The 16,119-nt window shown below is 45.5% G+C and overlaps 1 protein-coding gene across 2 annotated transcripts in view; it reads right to left on the bottom strand.

Moving 5' to 3' along the window:
* LOC147011450 (glutamate receptor ionotropic, kainate 2-like) overlaps positions 1-15,913 on the bottom strand; it is a 446,205-nt gene extending 430,292 nt beyond the window's left edge. Inside the window, exon 1 of one of the 2 annotated variants that reach the window (XM_085857184.1) lies at positions 15,264-15,913. In XM_085857184.1, coding sequence (XP_085713310.1) covers positions 15,264-15,366 — 103 coding nt within the window. In that variant the 5' untranslated portion in view covers positions 15,367-15,913. The remainder of the gene's footprint in view (positions 1-15,263) is intronic. The other variant, XM_085857185.1, reaches the window with a different exon arrangement.
* Positions 15,914-16,119: the final 206 nt, after the last annotated feature.

Raw genomic sequence — 16,119 nt, 5'->3', positions numbered from 1 at the left:
CTCTCTCTCCCCCCTTGTCTTGCCCTTCCTCTCTTCCCCCTCCTCTCTCGCCCCTCTCTCTCACCCACACTCATCCTCCCCTCTCCCGTCCCCCTCTCTCACAGATATTGGTCGACAGATAAATGGCCGTAACTTGGGAAGCGCTCGTCAGATTAATATCAAACCTCGAAAAGGCACATTCACGGGTCCCCAGCAATATTCCTGGCAAGTTTCAATCAGATCGGACTGGCGGTTGTCGAGAAACGGCGGTTGCAGACAGACAGACACACACACAGAGATTGCTGGAATTCTAGATACTAGTACGTGCCCGTAAAAAAACATAATAACAATAAAAATAATAAATAAATATTCAAACCATGAGCAACAAACAACAACCACACAAGCCGTTTCTTCGCTCTCGCGTGCCCGTACGTGCGTGGCCCGGAAGTTCGCATATTATTCGCAGTTACGATTATTCGCAATTTAGTTTTAATACCCAATCATTCAATTAGCACCAACGTATTTTACCTTTTCGCAATGTCGTGGCAAGGAAAAACAAAAAGAGAAGAGAAGAGAGAGAAAAAAAATTTACTTCCTGGTTCGGAGCATACCAGCACTCTGATGTTACCGAAATTTATGCACCGTCTAATATGAAAACGATCATTACTTGGGGCATTGTGTTTATCTATAAATGCGCATAAGAAACTGAGAAATTATTAGAATACACGAAGTCATCATTATTCGGAAGTCCGTACGTTGTAACCTGTAATGGGGAACACGGCTGAGCTTCCCTTCCCCATCGGCCACGCCCACGCAACAACGTGTCTTGCCATTGGTTTGGTAAATAAATGGCCATAACTTGGGAAGCACTTGTCCGATTAATATCAAACCTTGAAAAGGCACATCCTCAGGTCCCCAGCAATATATCTGGCAAGTTTCAATTAGATCGGACCAGTGGTTGTCGAGAAACAGTGGTCACAGACACACACACACACACACACACACACTGCTGGAATTACATATATATATATATATATATATATATATATATATAAATATATATATATATATATATATATATATATATATATATATATATATATATATATATATATATATATATATATATATATATATATATATATATATATATATATAAGCCTGGTGTTGGCGCAGTGGTAAGGGCAGTGGCTTGGGACCCAAGAGGTCCTGATTTCAAGCCCCGTTGGGACACTGAATTAATATATGTATGTATATATATATATATATATATATATATAAAATGTATATGTGTATATATATATATATATATATATATATATATATATATATATATATATATATATATATATATATATAAACCAAGTCGAAAACACCAGGGGGTTGATTCAGCCTGCCATCCTTCCGAGGTCGGCGAAATGAGCACCAGTTGTACTGGGCCCGGTGTATGCCCCGGTTAGAATAGGTGTACCATATCCCTGTGTGTCGTAAGAGGCGACCAGGGTTGCGTCAGGAAGGGCATCCGGCGTAAAAACCTATGCCAAATCATTATGCGGACAACAAAACGAGCGAAATGGAGACAGTTGGTCCGCTGTGGCAACCCCTAACGGGAGCAAGCCGAAAGAGGAAGAAGAAGAAGAAGAAGATATATATATATATATATATATATATATATATATATATATATATATATATATATATATATATATATATATACATATATAGACACACTCATTTGTCTTTGTGAAGGCTCATGAATCAAGCCATGTACAAGTCAACCTCCTGGTTGTAACACTTAAGATACAATGTATGAATGTACAAGCACGAAGCACGAATGTACAAGTAACACTTGCTCACAGTTTCCCGACTTAATTACATCGAGATGGCTCCTCCATGTCCATGGACCAAACAACTCAATACAATCCTAACTTTCCTATTAAATTACTCCATCTACCCCCACAACCGTAACAATATATATGTATGTAGTCTTTGTGAAAGTGAAATAAACCTAATAAATAATGAATACATAATGAAAGTAAAGTGAAATACAATGGACTAGAGCAATTTTCACGTGACGAACGGGCGAAGAATTCATCATCTCACTGTCAAAAGCTGGTAGAGATCTACCCACAAAGACTGGCAGCAGTCATTGCTGTAAAAGGTGTTTCCACCAAGAACTGACCTAAGGGGCTGAATACTTTTACAACCACTGAATTTTGATTTGTACATGTTTTTTGCAGGTATTCCTGCCATGTAACCTCCTTCAACTATAACAGTGTTTAGTTTGATCTATTCAGTTATGAATAAAAAAGTTCATTTGGAGAAATTGTTTCGATGCAACTTGTAATTCATCTAAATATGGCATTTTTGGTAGGGCGTGAATAAGTTTGCAGGCCACAGTATATGTGAGAGCCCCTAAGAACCATACCGGGCAATCCCATCTTGGTGTACTTTTAAGAAAAAGGGACTCAAAGTTCTCAGTCTGAATCGGTTGGGAGAAAATCGGAGTCCTTATCACCATCTCCTTCATCGTCATCATCGATCATATCCATCAACTCAGCATCTGTCAGATGTCTGGCCGCCATGTTTACATGGAATCATGGGGAAAATGTGGGATGGCCAATTCAGGCTCTGGCAAGTCAGATGCATATTAAAGAGCCAGAGAGGTTTTTTGCTTATATCCTTATCATAATATATTCTGATGGGTTGGCCCATTTTGGCCCTGAAAGGTATCAGTTTTGTGCACCTGAAGACGTTCATAACTCAATTTCACAAAAAAGGTGGGATGGCCCGGTATGGTTCTTAGGGGCTCATGTATGAATATATGTATGTACATGTATGTACATAGGTAGTATGTATATATGTATGTATTTATGTATGTTTGTACAAATGTATGGATGTACATATACGGATGATGTATGCATGTATGTATGTATGTGTGTACATGATGTATGGATGTATGTGTATATGTGTGTGTATGTACATATGTATGTGTACGATAGAGAGCAGTTTGTGTGTCTGTCAGTCTTTGTTACCATTTTAAAATCACAGTTAGCCAAACGAATATTCGTCAAACATTTGGAGGTTCATCAGCGAGTGCTGCGGAGGGTTCTAGCAAATAAATTATATTTGGAATTTTGAAAAAAAAGGGGTTTACTTATTTATTTCAATCGCTCGATAGTGCCTTAGCCTTTGTCGCTATGTGAAAGGCAATACGAAACGATCCCCAACCCTAATTCTTAGTGGGTATAGGGAAGTGATTTTTGGCACCCACATAAAAATAGAAAAATAACAAAAATTTAATTTCATCAAAATGCCAACTGGATTAGGACAGTCACGGGCATGTCGGGTACTCCTGGTAGTATATTATGTATGTACATTTGTACGTGTGTATATGTACATATGTAGGTATGTGTATGTATTATGCACATTTGTGTGCATGTACATATGTTCATTTGTATGTATGTATTAACATGTGTATGAATGTTTGTATGTATATACTTATGTACGTAATTTGTATGTATGTAATTTGTATGTATGTATGTACATATGAATGTATGTATGAAGATGTGTGGATGTGTATGTATATACATTTGTGTGGATGTACAGTGCCAATAGTAAGTCCACACCCCCTTTCAAAATTTTCACCGTTTGTTGCCTTTTTGCCTGGAATTAAATTATATTAAATCAGTCCTTTTTCCACCTTTATTTACACATCGTAACCCACAACTTCAAAGTGGAAAACAAATTCTACAAATTTCAGAAAATTCATTAAAAATACAAATCTAGAATATCTTGGTTGAATAAGTGTAGACCCACATAATAGCAATTGTAAATTAGCTCAAGTGAAACCAATCACCTTCAAAATCACACAAGTTAATCGGCCTCCACCTGTGTTAAACTGTAGTGATTGATGATTTTAGAATAAAATCAGCTGTTCCTGCAGGTTTCCTCTGCTAGGTAGTGCATTTCACAGCAAAGACTCAACCGTGGGAACCAAGGAGCTTTCAAAAGACCTCTGGGATAAAGTTGTGGAAAGGCACAGATCAGGGGATGGGTATAAAAATATTTCTCAATATAAAAATATTTCACTCCACAATGGATGACTAAGCAAGGAGGACACTGATCGGAGAGGCCACCAAGAGGCCAATGGCAACTTTAAAAGAGCAACATACCTTTATGTCAAAGACTGGTCAATGTGTGCGTGTAGCAATAATATTGGAAGCACTCCACATGTCTGGCCTGTATGCTATTGTGGCAAGAACGAAGCTGACATTTTTTTTTTGTCTGTCTTCGTGACAGTTTGTCTTCGTGCTTCGAAGCTGAACCTAGCACGAAGTTTTGTGGTCTGACAAAACTAAGATGGAACTTTTTGGCCGAAATGCAAAACATTACATTTGGCACAAACCTAACACAGCACATCACCCAAAGAACACCCTCCGTACTGTGAAACATGGTGGTGGCAGATCATATTATGGGGATGTTTCTCATAAACAGGGACTGGGGCACTTGTCAGGATAGAAGGGAAAAATGGATGGAGCAAAATATAGAAAAATCCTAGAGGAAAACCTGCTGCCCTCTGTAGGAAAACAGAAATGGGGAAGGAGGTTCACCTTTCAGCTTGACAACGACCAGTAGCACACAGCCAAAGCTCCACTGGAGTGGAAAAGGAACAAAAAGATAAATGTTCTTGAGTGGTTCAGTCAGAGACCCAAACCAAGTCCAATCAAAAGTATATGGCACGACTTGAAGATTGCTGTCAATCAACACTTCCCACACAACTTGACTGAGCTTGAACAGTTTTGTGCAGAAAAATGGGCAAATATTTACCCAATCAAGGTGTGCAAAATTGGTGGAGACCTATCCCAACAGACTTACAGCTGTAATTGCTGTCAAAGGTGCTTCCACCAAGTTTTAACTCAAGGGGTGGACACTTATCCAATCAAGATATTCTAGTTTTGTATTTTTAATTAATTTTCTGAAATTTGTTGAATTTGTTTTTCCCTTGGAAGTTCTGGGTTATGATGTGTAAATAAAGGTGGAAAAAGTCTGATTTAATGCAATTTAATTCCAAACTACAAGTCAATAAAAGGTGAAAATTTTGAAAGGGTGTAGACTTTATACGGGCACTGTATGTATGTACATTTGTATGTATGTTTGCATGTATATACATTTGTATGTGTTTTGTTTGTGGGGTAGATGGAGGAATTTCAGAGTAAAAGTAGGACTGTGTAGTGTGGGATGGTCCGTGGACAAGCAGGAGACATCTCAACGTAATTTAAGTTGGGAAACTGTCAGCTTAAGATTGTTAAATGTCACTGCATATGGGGGTGGGGGGGGGCAGTGCTGTGTTAATTTTAAGGCTAATTTCTCCTGGTATGTGATTACTCCCTGTGACCTTTTCCTACGTTTTTGCATTTACAAAGCCGGCTATAAAAGAATTACGTTCTTATAACAACAACAATAACAGAGCCGAGCATTCCAAGCAGGCAACAAACCCTGCCTTCCCAGCTTCAGATCAACATGTTACGTCCTCAAGGCTGATGATTGGTCAGTGTGATGTGGGAGAAGAGAGGGCATGATCAGAGAGGAGATGGTTTAAGTGAGGTACGTGGTGGGGGTGGAAAGGTCTTGCTCGCTGGCTTCTCCTCGACACGCCGAAGAAGGCTGCGTGATCCTTGTGTTAGTGCTGTGTAAATTTGCTCATGTGCTGGAGTAAGACCTGAGCTATTACTGTTCGGCTGAGTCTCGAAGTTGTACATTTATGTGAGAGAGAGAGAGAGAGAGAGAGAGAGACACAGAGAGAGAGAGAGAGAGAGAAAAAGAGAGAGAGAAAAAGAGAAAGAGAAAGAGAAAGAGAAAGAGAAAGAGAAAGAGAAAGAGAAAGAGAAAGAGAAAGAGAAAGAGAAAGAGAAAGAGAGAGAGAAAGAGAAAGAGAAAGAAGAAGAGGAGCAGGCCTCTCTGCCATAACTTGGAGTTATCCTGTTGTGTGTTCGAGGAGGAAAATAGGTCATCATTGTGAGCGGACCTGGTGTAAGAGAGGAGCAGGGTCGGCATAGTCGTTAGAGAGAAGAGATTTAAAACGTCGAATCAATTCAAATTATGCTCCAACCTCTCCTTGAGTTCCAAATGTGACCAAATCACTTGAATAATATTTATAACCTGGGCACCTCATCACAGAGCACTGTTCCTCATATGGAAAATTAAGCCAGCTGTCCGGTGGACCATTAAAGTTCCTTTCTGCAAAGGGTAGACCATTAGGCTGATATCCTGTGTGCAAATTCGAAATCATTGACCATCCCCTCTCTCGACCCCTTTCCTGATCTATAACCGCTCGATTGCCCCATGGATAGTTGAGCTCTCAAATGGAATACCCGGTTCATTTATCTTAACAAACGTTTAGTGTACATTGAAAACTCGATCCGGTATTTAAACACCCAGGTAGAGGAAGGCATATGTCTCACGGCAGGCTATTGTCTGAGGTGAACGTTTCACGAGGTAATGCATTTTTAACACGGTGCTGGTGCCTCCTTGTGGGAGCACCAGGGCAGGGACATCTGCTTGGGCGGCGATTTGGCCAAAGTTCCACCATCAAGCAGACGGGACCAAATGAGCCGTTTGTGGTTGGGATAGAGTGTGAGTGGCTTTGGAGTGTCACAAAACACTCATTAGCAAACCTGAAACGTATACTACTAAAAACAAATATCTTCACCATCATCTAACATCTATTTCGTCAAAGTAAGCAAAATGAGGGTGATAATGACGTTTCGGACATCAATTACATTTTTGCTATTTTTCAATCCAACAGTTGTGAACCTGTTTGAGACAAAATGTTGTGGCTGTGAATAAGAAGCGCTCCTCCAGACAGGTTTTTGTTGTTGTTGTTGTTGTTGTATACCAAGTCGAGGCTCATGTAAGAGTGAACACATAGAAACATATAACAAGGTGGGAGAGGGAAGCACAAAAATGAGGAACAAAGACAATAGGATATCTGTGGAAGGGAGAGGGATGGGGCGGGGTACGTGGGATAAACAAGATGGTACGACAGGGACTTTCAGGAAGCAAAACAGGGAATTTGAAGGAGGTAGGTTTGGGGTGGATTAATGGGGGTAGAAAAGATCAAGATTTTGGATGGGGGAAGATATGAGATGGTGGTGATCAGCTGTTTTGAAGACCTGGAGGGAGGATTGGGATTGAAGAGAGTGAGAGTTTGTTCTCGAGGTGGGAAAAAAGAGGAATGAAAGAGTGATTTGAGCAGTGATTCTTCATTTTGGCAGTTTCACCAGAAGGGGGGTTTTGGCAGACCTTGAGTGCCCTGAGGAAATATAGGGGGACAGATTACAGACAGAGCAGGACGGGGGGGGGCAAGGGCAGAGAGGAGACGGTAGAAGACAGAAAGACCACTTACCTGCCTCTGTTGAGAGAGTGAGACCCAAAGACTCAACTTCATCGCGGGAGATACCAATGAACATAAAAGCCTTGGTTTCCACAGCATAAAGTCGAGTTAGGTGAGAGGCGGGAGTACCACCCCTGAGGGTGGAGTAGTACCCCATCAGACTGCGGATGAAAGCTTTTGTAAGTGGTTAGAAGCTCAGGTGTGCCAAGGAAGGACTTTCCACGAGGTTGGATGCCCAGTCGGCGACTGTTTGGAGGCGAGCTTGGAAATGTGGCTTTCCCAGGAATGATCATGGCAGATAGTGAGGCCCAAAATCTTGAATAAAAGGACTTCTTCAAGAGGATTGGTGAGAAAGTAGATGAGTTGGGGGGGAGGGTTCCAGATGGTCCTTTTGGAGAGACATGGTGAGGGTGTTTTCGTTATGAAGCCCTACTAACCTCTTTAAAGTTAGTAGAGCTTGGTGGCATCTTCGATGTCCAAGTCTGAGGATGGATTTAAAAAGCCTGCAGGACTGACATGACATTTGATTTCTTAAAAAGAGACTTATGGAACAAGATAACGAGAGACAGTGACCTTTTGATGCCAAAATGTGATGGAGGCACCGCCGACGTCATGTACGACAACTTCCAGGAAAATATGTACAGTTTATTTCTGCGACATAAAGGGACTGGCGCAAAGCCAAATTTATGTCTATATGTTAAATGTAGACATCATATCTTGCTTATTTGGGGTTGGTGATGCAAGTGAGTGCTTGGATTGATTTATGTGGGAGGTTGGCCCCAGGAGGAGGGGGGGTCGAGAGGAGGTTGGAGGGCTAGAAGAGGGGGTGGAGAACTACACGGTTATCACTGCAGGTGCACATTGATTGGACTGAGATCAGAACCTGGACGGATCCGTACCATCGCAGCCGCACTTGAACCGGCTGTTCGGTGTTCTAAACCTGTTCAGAGGCCGCAGAGCCAGATCGTGAATCCAGACCGACGTGTGAGATAAGAGGAGTGGAAATTAATTACGCTCTCGAGAAGCAAAGCGTTTCCTCCTGCAAGACTAAAATGCTGATATGAAACCCCTCCGGATTACAACAAAGAACCATCCGCCTGAATCACGACGACAGCACTCCGCTTAATTCCAGCATGGCGGTGAGAGAGTTAGAAACAAACAGAGACAAAGGAACACGTATGCCACCATCCCTGGTAAGCAAACCCATTAAACATTAAACGACCAGACAGACGGAGCATTGAAAGAGTCGTTTCGATCTTATCTTCCGTTTCCTCTGCGCAGACGAGTCAGACGACTGGGAGGATTGAGCATTTCCCACCAGCCTGAGAGCCGGGAGCTCAGGCTTGTGTTAACTTTTATAGCTTTTGATCAGAGGAAAAGACCCATAGCATGCTCAGTGGGGTTGATCTGGTTCGTGAAAATTTGCCGTTTTTTTTCTCTCATGCTAATTTTGTTTCCACCTAAAGCAGGTGCTGATCGCAAGGCCAAATCGGAGACCCCAACAAGACGTGTCGGAGAAGCAGCGCCAAGACATATCCTCGATTTGTCCAGATAATATGTGGGATGTCTGACCCAAGTCACGTTTGTGGGTGCAGGGCGGTAGTAGGTGTCGTACAAGGACCCTTTGTAGTGGGTTCCTGTGCGCAAAAGGAGCGACGACAGAGTGCGCGCGTGAGGAGCCGTGGGGTCGTTAGCGTCCCTGGGACAGCACGGGAAAGCTGAGCCTAATTGGGAGCTGGAGGTGTGCATTCATAGTTGCATTTTTCAAAGGCCTGCCTCGTTTTCCTTTTTGTTCAGAACAAAGATTTCAAACTCAACACTACCTGTCCTTATGTAAAGAGCTCAGTGCTGTGCAAAAGGGAGGGGGAAGGGGGAGCGCGAAGCCGAAGTGGTCGTTCCGACGTGTCTACAACCGCCTGTAGTCCTCCATTAAATACGTTATTACGTAAAAAAATGAAATAATAATAAATCTCAGGCCGCTCCTGAAATTCTTCATCCATAGAATATCACAAAGGTTATTGCACAGCCAGGTAGGGGTAGGGGTAGGGGTAGGGATTCCAGGTAGGGGACAGGACGGTCCGTACGTGGGATAAAACGAAGAGACGCTGCCGTCACACTCAACCTCAGATCACTTGACTGGTTTTGCGAAAGAACGACGTGAAACAAACAAACAAACAAACAAATGAAAATGCAGGAGCACGTGATGAACGAGGGTGTTCAAAAAGTTATCGGAACGAGATGATCACAATATTCCAGAACGCACGCCTCGGTTCGATGTCTTTTTGTGTTTTTAAAACCGATTTCAGAATGTTTATAATTTTTGGAATACCGGAGTAAGCAAGTAATAAGTTTGCGCTTTTTGCACCATTGTGACGTCTCGCTCCGGACGACGTTTTGAACTCCCCTCGTTATTGATTTCAATCCTAATGAACAGACACGTCACGCACACGCGCTTTAACAGAGCTGTGTGTGCAAGTGCTGAACTCGAACCCCCGAGCAGTTAGCTGACCTGCGCTCGGCATTACGAGATCCGAAATGAAACATTTCCCATTGTGTTGGGAAACATTTCCCATTGTGTTGGGAAACATTTCCCATTGAGTTTGGAAACAATTCCCATTGTGTTGGCAAACATTTCCCATTGTGTTCTGATAAAGCTGGCTGATGCTTCTATAGTATATAACATGATGTATAGAATCCTGCACTCAACGTCTGAAGGTCTGCGGCAAAAGAAATGTTAAAATTCTTTCTCCACCCGTTGTATATAATTGCTCCAAAGGGCAATTAGATCTAAGAAGCGTTCCATTCCTCCCAGGTCGGGTCACTTGTTAATGTATTCATCCTTCGCGGCTAATCAAGCAAGGGCAAATTATATGGTCCAATTAAATGGGCATTGTTTCTTTAATAAAGGTAAAATTCCAAAGAGAGACTGCAGACTTCATACTCTTAACATCTATTTGGTTTCTAAGAATGAATGCAGCACCCCTCCCCCCCCACCCCTCCTCCCCCCCCCACAACCACCCCCGACTCTCTCTCCACTCCACACCCCGTCTCAAATGACGGGAGGCAAAAAGGATCACAGTTTTACGAGCCTGATGGGCCAAGGGGCAAAGTGTGCTTGCAACGCTGTGCAAGTAAAATATGAGGCGGGCGGATGGCGTCGATTTCACAGGGAGAATTAAAAAAAAAGGACATTTGGCCCATAATGTACGTGCCGTCACCCTATCTGTAACGGTTCATGGGGGATTTCTCGAGATCCCTGAAGTCGTCCATGGCTGGTGCCGCAGAGCACCTCGTTTCAGAGCAGCTATTTAGGATAGGGATATTGCTATTTTGCCTGCAGCCGTGACGCCATGACGGCAGGGCCGTATAGCAATCCCGCGTCCTCCCTCCGAATGCCTTCACGCCTGGCTGGACTCGAACTGAGAAACCAGGAAGGGGGGAGGGGGGCAGTGCTTGAGTCGCACGACGGAGATATATCCTCGCCACGGTCGAATCGTCCGGAGTGTCCGAGGATGGAGACGCTCACTGCGCGACGGACAAAATTCCCCCGCATCACGAAGCCGACGCGGTTGGCGCGTGTGCAAGCACCCGGGTCACCGAGCGTGGCATCGTCGGCCGTCGTGCTCCGTCATTTGTCGAATATCGTATTTACTGTCTTGGATCACAACACGGGTCCTTGTCCCGGGGTGATTACGTCGTTCGAAATTCCATCTTTTGTTTTCGGGTATCAGTTTGTATTTTAATGCGTAAAATAAGGGCGCAGCGCAATTCGGACACGATGGGTGAATATTCGGTGTAATCGAACGTGCAATGGGATGAATAATCTCCTCCAGGAAGGATTAAAAAGTTCGAAGAGTGAAAGAAGTAGTTGCTCAGACAGCCGGACGAGTCGTGGTCACCTCGTCGATAATATAATTATTGGAAACTTATTGATCGTTAGAAAAGCTGCATTTTAATATCAGGTGTATCCTAAAAATAAAAAAAAACATTGGTTCCTCCATTTGGTAACCTCGTCAATCGATTACACGGCGTTTCCGTGTTACTCTTGCCGTGTAATCGATGCGATGCTTCTTTTAAGTTGATGTTTTTATTATTATTATTATTATTATTATTATTATTATTATTATCGCGCATTCTCATCAAATTCGTGGCAACGGGGCGAAACGAGGCGTCCAGAGGCAGGAGACGAGATTCTGGAAGTGAAATGGTGGAGGCAACGAGCAAAGGAGTGAAGGAATTGCAAGGATGGAGGAGAATGTGGGTGAACAGCTGAAGGCTGAAGGAGATGTAGGTTGGGGACAAAGGGATGGAGGCTGTGGACAATCGGAAGAAGGATGGGGACAAAGAGATGGAGGCTGTGGACAAAGGGAGACATGTGTGGGATATAAGGGGATGGAGACTGGGAAGAAGGGGAAAGATGTTGGGAACAAAAGAATTGAAGCTGGGAACAAAGGGAGGAAGAGGCTGGAAGCGAGATGGTGAAGACTGGAGGCGAAAATTTCCAAGCTATGGAGAGGCTGTGGTTGGGGTGGTTTGTGAATCTGCAAACGATAAAGGCAGAAAGAGAAGCAACAGAAGATGTATGATGATAGATTGTCGAGTCAAAAGGCTAAAATCTGCAGGGAGCGAGAGGCTGAAGGCAATATGTTGAGACCGTATAGGAGAGAATGCAAAAACTGATGCTGGAGATGGGAAGCTTATAAAGCCTGGGTACAGGAGGCGAGAGGCTATATAAACTCGAGGCTGAAGGATATTGGCTCGAGGGTGAGAGCCCGAGGCAAGAATGTGGAGGTAAAGCTGGGAAAAGGAAAAGAGCCAGATTTCCCATCGATTCGAGAGCCACGGGCTCACGGAGCGAGCGAGGAGAGAGCGCGAGAAGGAGCGCGTGATGCTGTCCTCGTGCAACGTGCCGCGTGTGCAAAGGCGCGCGATCCTCATTACGCATTCAGCTCTAACGAGCGGCAGGAGCGGGACGAGCCAGGAAAATAATGAAGGCGAAACTAGATCTCGCCTCCCACATCAGCCGGAGGTACCACCAACGAGATCTTACTGGCTTCTACCTCGCCCCCTCCCACTCCTCATCTAGGACCCCGTAACCCTCGTCTCGCACCCACCAACCAACAAGTCCTCTCTGTGATTTATTTTTCACCGTTTATGCAGACCCCTTTGTTGTACCTTTAGTCTCCACCTTCAATGCGACTCAGCACCCTCACACACACACCCACACACACACACACACACACACACACACACACACACACACACACACACACAGCCCGCCCCGCTCCTCCACGCAGTACCTTGTGCCCCATTGTCGAACATCAAAAACAGGGATTATTTGCATGGCGATGAAATATCGTTCATGAACTTCAAACAGAAGCGTGTCATTGGAAACATTTAGCAAACGCTGCAGCTGGTTCCAAATAAATGACTTTCTGGAGAGTAGCGTTGTCAAGCATTTACTCTATTTGAATACCAGCACGTTTCTGCGTACAGATGTTAAAGTATAGGCATGCACATATATACCTGTCGGTCTTGTTTGTGTCGGTGTGTGGCCAACGTCGGCGAGCACTCCCCCCCCCCACCCCCAAACCCCTTGAATCTTGGTTCAAGAGCCGAAGACATGATTTCTATTCCAATGGCATCAGCAAACCATCACATCCATGAGGACAAAGAACTATGGTGAGAACACTCACAACATGCCGAATGTCGCCAGTGCCTCTTCGTACAACCTTCCTTCGCACTTATCGGGGGGAAACTTTGACTCCTCGTGCAACCCTTCCATCGCATTCATATGGATGTGTGCATATACACTTTCTTTGTGTTCTTTCAGTTTTCTGTCATGTTCCTACAAGTGTGTGCATATACCTATTATTCGTGTTCGTATACGTTTGCACTGCAGCATGTACACCTTGGTTATGCTCTGTGTGTGTATAAACCTTTCTGTCCTGTATCTATAGGTGTATGCCACAGCATGACCCACTCCTTCACTCCTATAGGTCCATCCATACATTGGGACCACACTATGTGCAGAGCATTGATGCTGCCAAAGCAGTCTCCTTGGCTATTAGGCACAATCCTGGCTGGGTCGCCACTCCGACGCAGGACTCGTGGGTGTGTGTAGACATCCTTCCCAGGCTCCACAAAGCATCCATTTCAGGGTGTACTTTCCTTGGAAGCAGGCATCACTGGTTGCTTTGTGCAACGTTCCAACATGACCAATCCCTGGTTCAAGCACGTGACTGGTTCTTGGTTCTAGCACGTGATTGGTCCCTGGCTCAAGCGTGTGACCGGTCCCTGGCTCAAGCGTGTGACCGATTCGCGACTCCAGCGCGTGATCGAATCCTGACTCCAGCGCGTGACCGAATCCTGACTCCAGCGCGTGACCAAATCCTGACTCCAGCACGTGACCAAATTACTGACTCCAGTGTGAGAGAGATCCCTAAATCCAGCATGAAACAGATTCCTGAATCCAGCGCATGACTTCTTCCTGACTCCAGCGCATGACTTCTTCCTGACTCCAGCATCTGACCGCTTCCTGACTCCAGCGTCTGACTGCTCCCTGACTCCAGCGTCTGACCGCTCCCTGACTCCAGCACATAACCGCTCCTGACTCCAGCAAATAACGGCTCCTGACTCCAGCGCATGACCGCTTCCTAACTCCAGCGTGTGACAGATTTCTGACTCCAGCGTGTGACAGATTTCTGAATCCAGTGTGTGACCGCTTCCTGACTCCAGCACGTGACTGCTTCCTGACTCAAGCGCGTGACTGTTTCCTGACTTCATTGTGTGACTGCTTCCTGACTCCAGCGCATGACTGCTTCCTGACTCAAGCACGTGACTCCTTCCTGACTCCAATGCGTGACTGCTTCTTGACTCAAGCGCGTGACTCCTTCCTAACTCCAATGCATCACTCTTTCCTGACTCCAGCACGTGACCGCTTCCTGACTCCAGCGCCTGACTGCTTCCTGACTCAAGCGCGTGACTGCTTCCTGACTCAAGTGTGTGACTGCTTCCTGACTCCATTGCGTGACTGCTTCCTGACTCCAGCGCGTGACTGCTTCTTGACTCAAGCGCGTGACTCCTTCCTAACTCCAATGCATCACTCTTTCCTGACTCCAGCACGTGACCGCTTCCTGACTCCAGCGCCTGACTGCTTCCTGACTCAAGCGCGTGACTGCTTCCTGACTCAAGCGCGTGACTGCTTCCTGACTCAAGCACGTGACTGCTTCCTGACTCCATTGCGTGACTGCTTCCTGACTCCAGCGCGTGACTGCTTCCTGACTCCAGCGTGTGACTGCTTCCTGACTCAAGCACATGACTGCTTCTTGACTCAAGCACGTGACTCCTTCCTGACTCCATGCATGACTGCTTCCTGACTCAAGCGCGTGACTCCTTCCTGACTCCAATGCATCACTCTTTCCTGACTCCAGCACGTGACCGCTTCCTGACTCCAGCATGTGACAAGTTTCCGACCCTAATGCATAACTGTTTTCTAGTTCTAGAGCGTGACTGCATCAGATGGCACGTGACTCCTTCCTGGTTCTACCGGGTCCATGAATCGGAGTGGGGGGGGGGGAAGAGGAAACTTTTAAAGGGCGTCTGTTTTATGAATACCATGATACGTGATTAGTTTGTCAAATGATATTAAAACCTTGTCTTGGGTAATCAGGGAAAAAAGAGAGCGTGAATGCATGTGACTGACACCATATGGAATCGAAAGACACCGACGTCACAGAGGAAACAGCATCCGAGACCATCCCTAATCACTGCCAGAATTATTATGTTGAGTAACCAGAGACCTTCCAATCTCCTACGTTGCAATAATAGTGTACATAACCCCAAATCTGTGCGGCCGCGGTTCGAACCCGAATCCCCGGAGTCTCACCGATCCGGAGTACATGTGGCATTGCGAGGGACACAGCGTAGAGACACGTGGTTCCAAGGATGACAACCCCCAGCACGTTGTTCGGTGCACGCAACCACGCCATCGTAGGTCTACCAGAGGACCTCAAAGGCTTCGCTGGGACCACTTGGAGAAAGCAGCAGCACACGTCGCTGAAGCACGTGCGGCCTTTTCAGACCCCTGAACCCTATTCCCTTCACTCAACCCACGTCCGCCTCCACACACTGAACGTCGACTCAGTGCGACAATGATTTATGAGATTCTAACGCGTCTCTTGCTCTACTGTTTCTGAGTCGATGAGTGACCGAAGAATGGAGAAGTGGAAACGGTCGAGGTTTGGAGAGACTGAGTCCACTTCATGCCATGGGTGGCCGATCCAAGGAAACGGGGTATGCGGAAAGAGGGGAAGCGAGCACGCTCCAATGTCTCAGTGCGGCCACATCCCTGGGACGGCTCTCAAGACACTGAGAACAACTCAATACTCGTTTGTTCGACCCTCTTGGAGGGCAAGATCACCACGCAATTTGTGCCCCAGGAGCGACATTCCAGGTTTGCGAAGACCGTGGGTCCGAAGACCGAGAAAGCGAGTCGAGGAGCAGGTGCGCGTGGTGCGTCCGCAGAGCGAGCCGAGGATGGAGATGGTGGGAACGGAGCGAGGGACGAGGGGAGGAGGGCGGGAGGAGAGAGATGTGGGGAGGGCTGCACAAGCCAGGAGGGAAGGGAATAGGGGTGGGAATGAGAGAGAGTTTGAAAGGATAAAGGCGCGAGCGAGCCGTAACAGCTCGGAGTCCATCACAAAACATCACCAGTATCTGTGCGGGGAGATGGGTGTGTGTGG

This window comes from Eptatretus burgeri, chromosome 15 (genome assembly GCF_056783735.1).
Source record: "Eptatretus burgeri isolate ZD-2024b chromosome 15, Ebu_testis_v1, whole genome shotgun sequence".
In the NCBI taxonomy this organism is placed as follows: Eukaryota; Metazoa; Chordata; class Myxini; order Myxiniformes; family Myxinidae; genus Eptatretus; species Eptatretus burgeri.
Note: the sequence above shows the minus strand (reverse complement) of the source record. Positions and strands in the feature narration are given on the sequence as shown.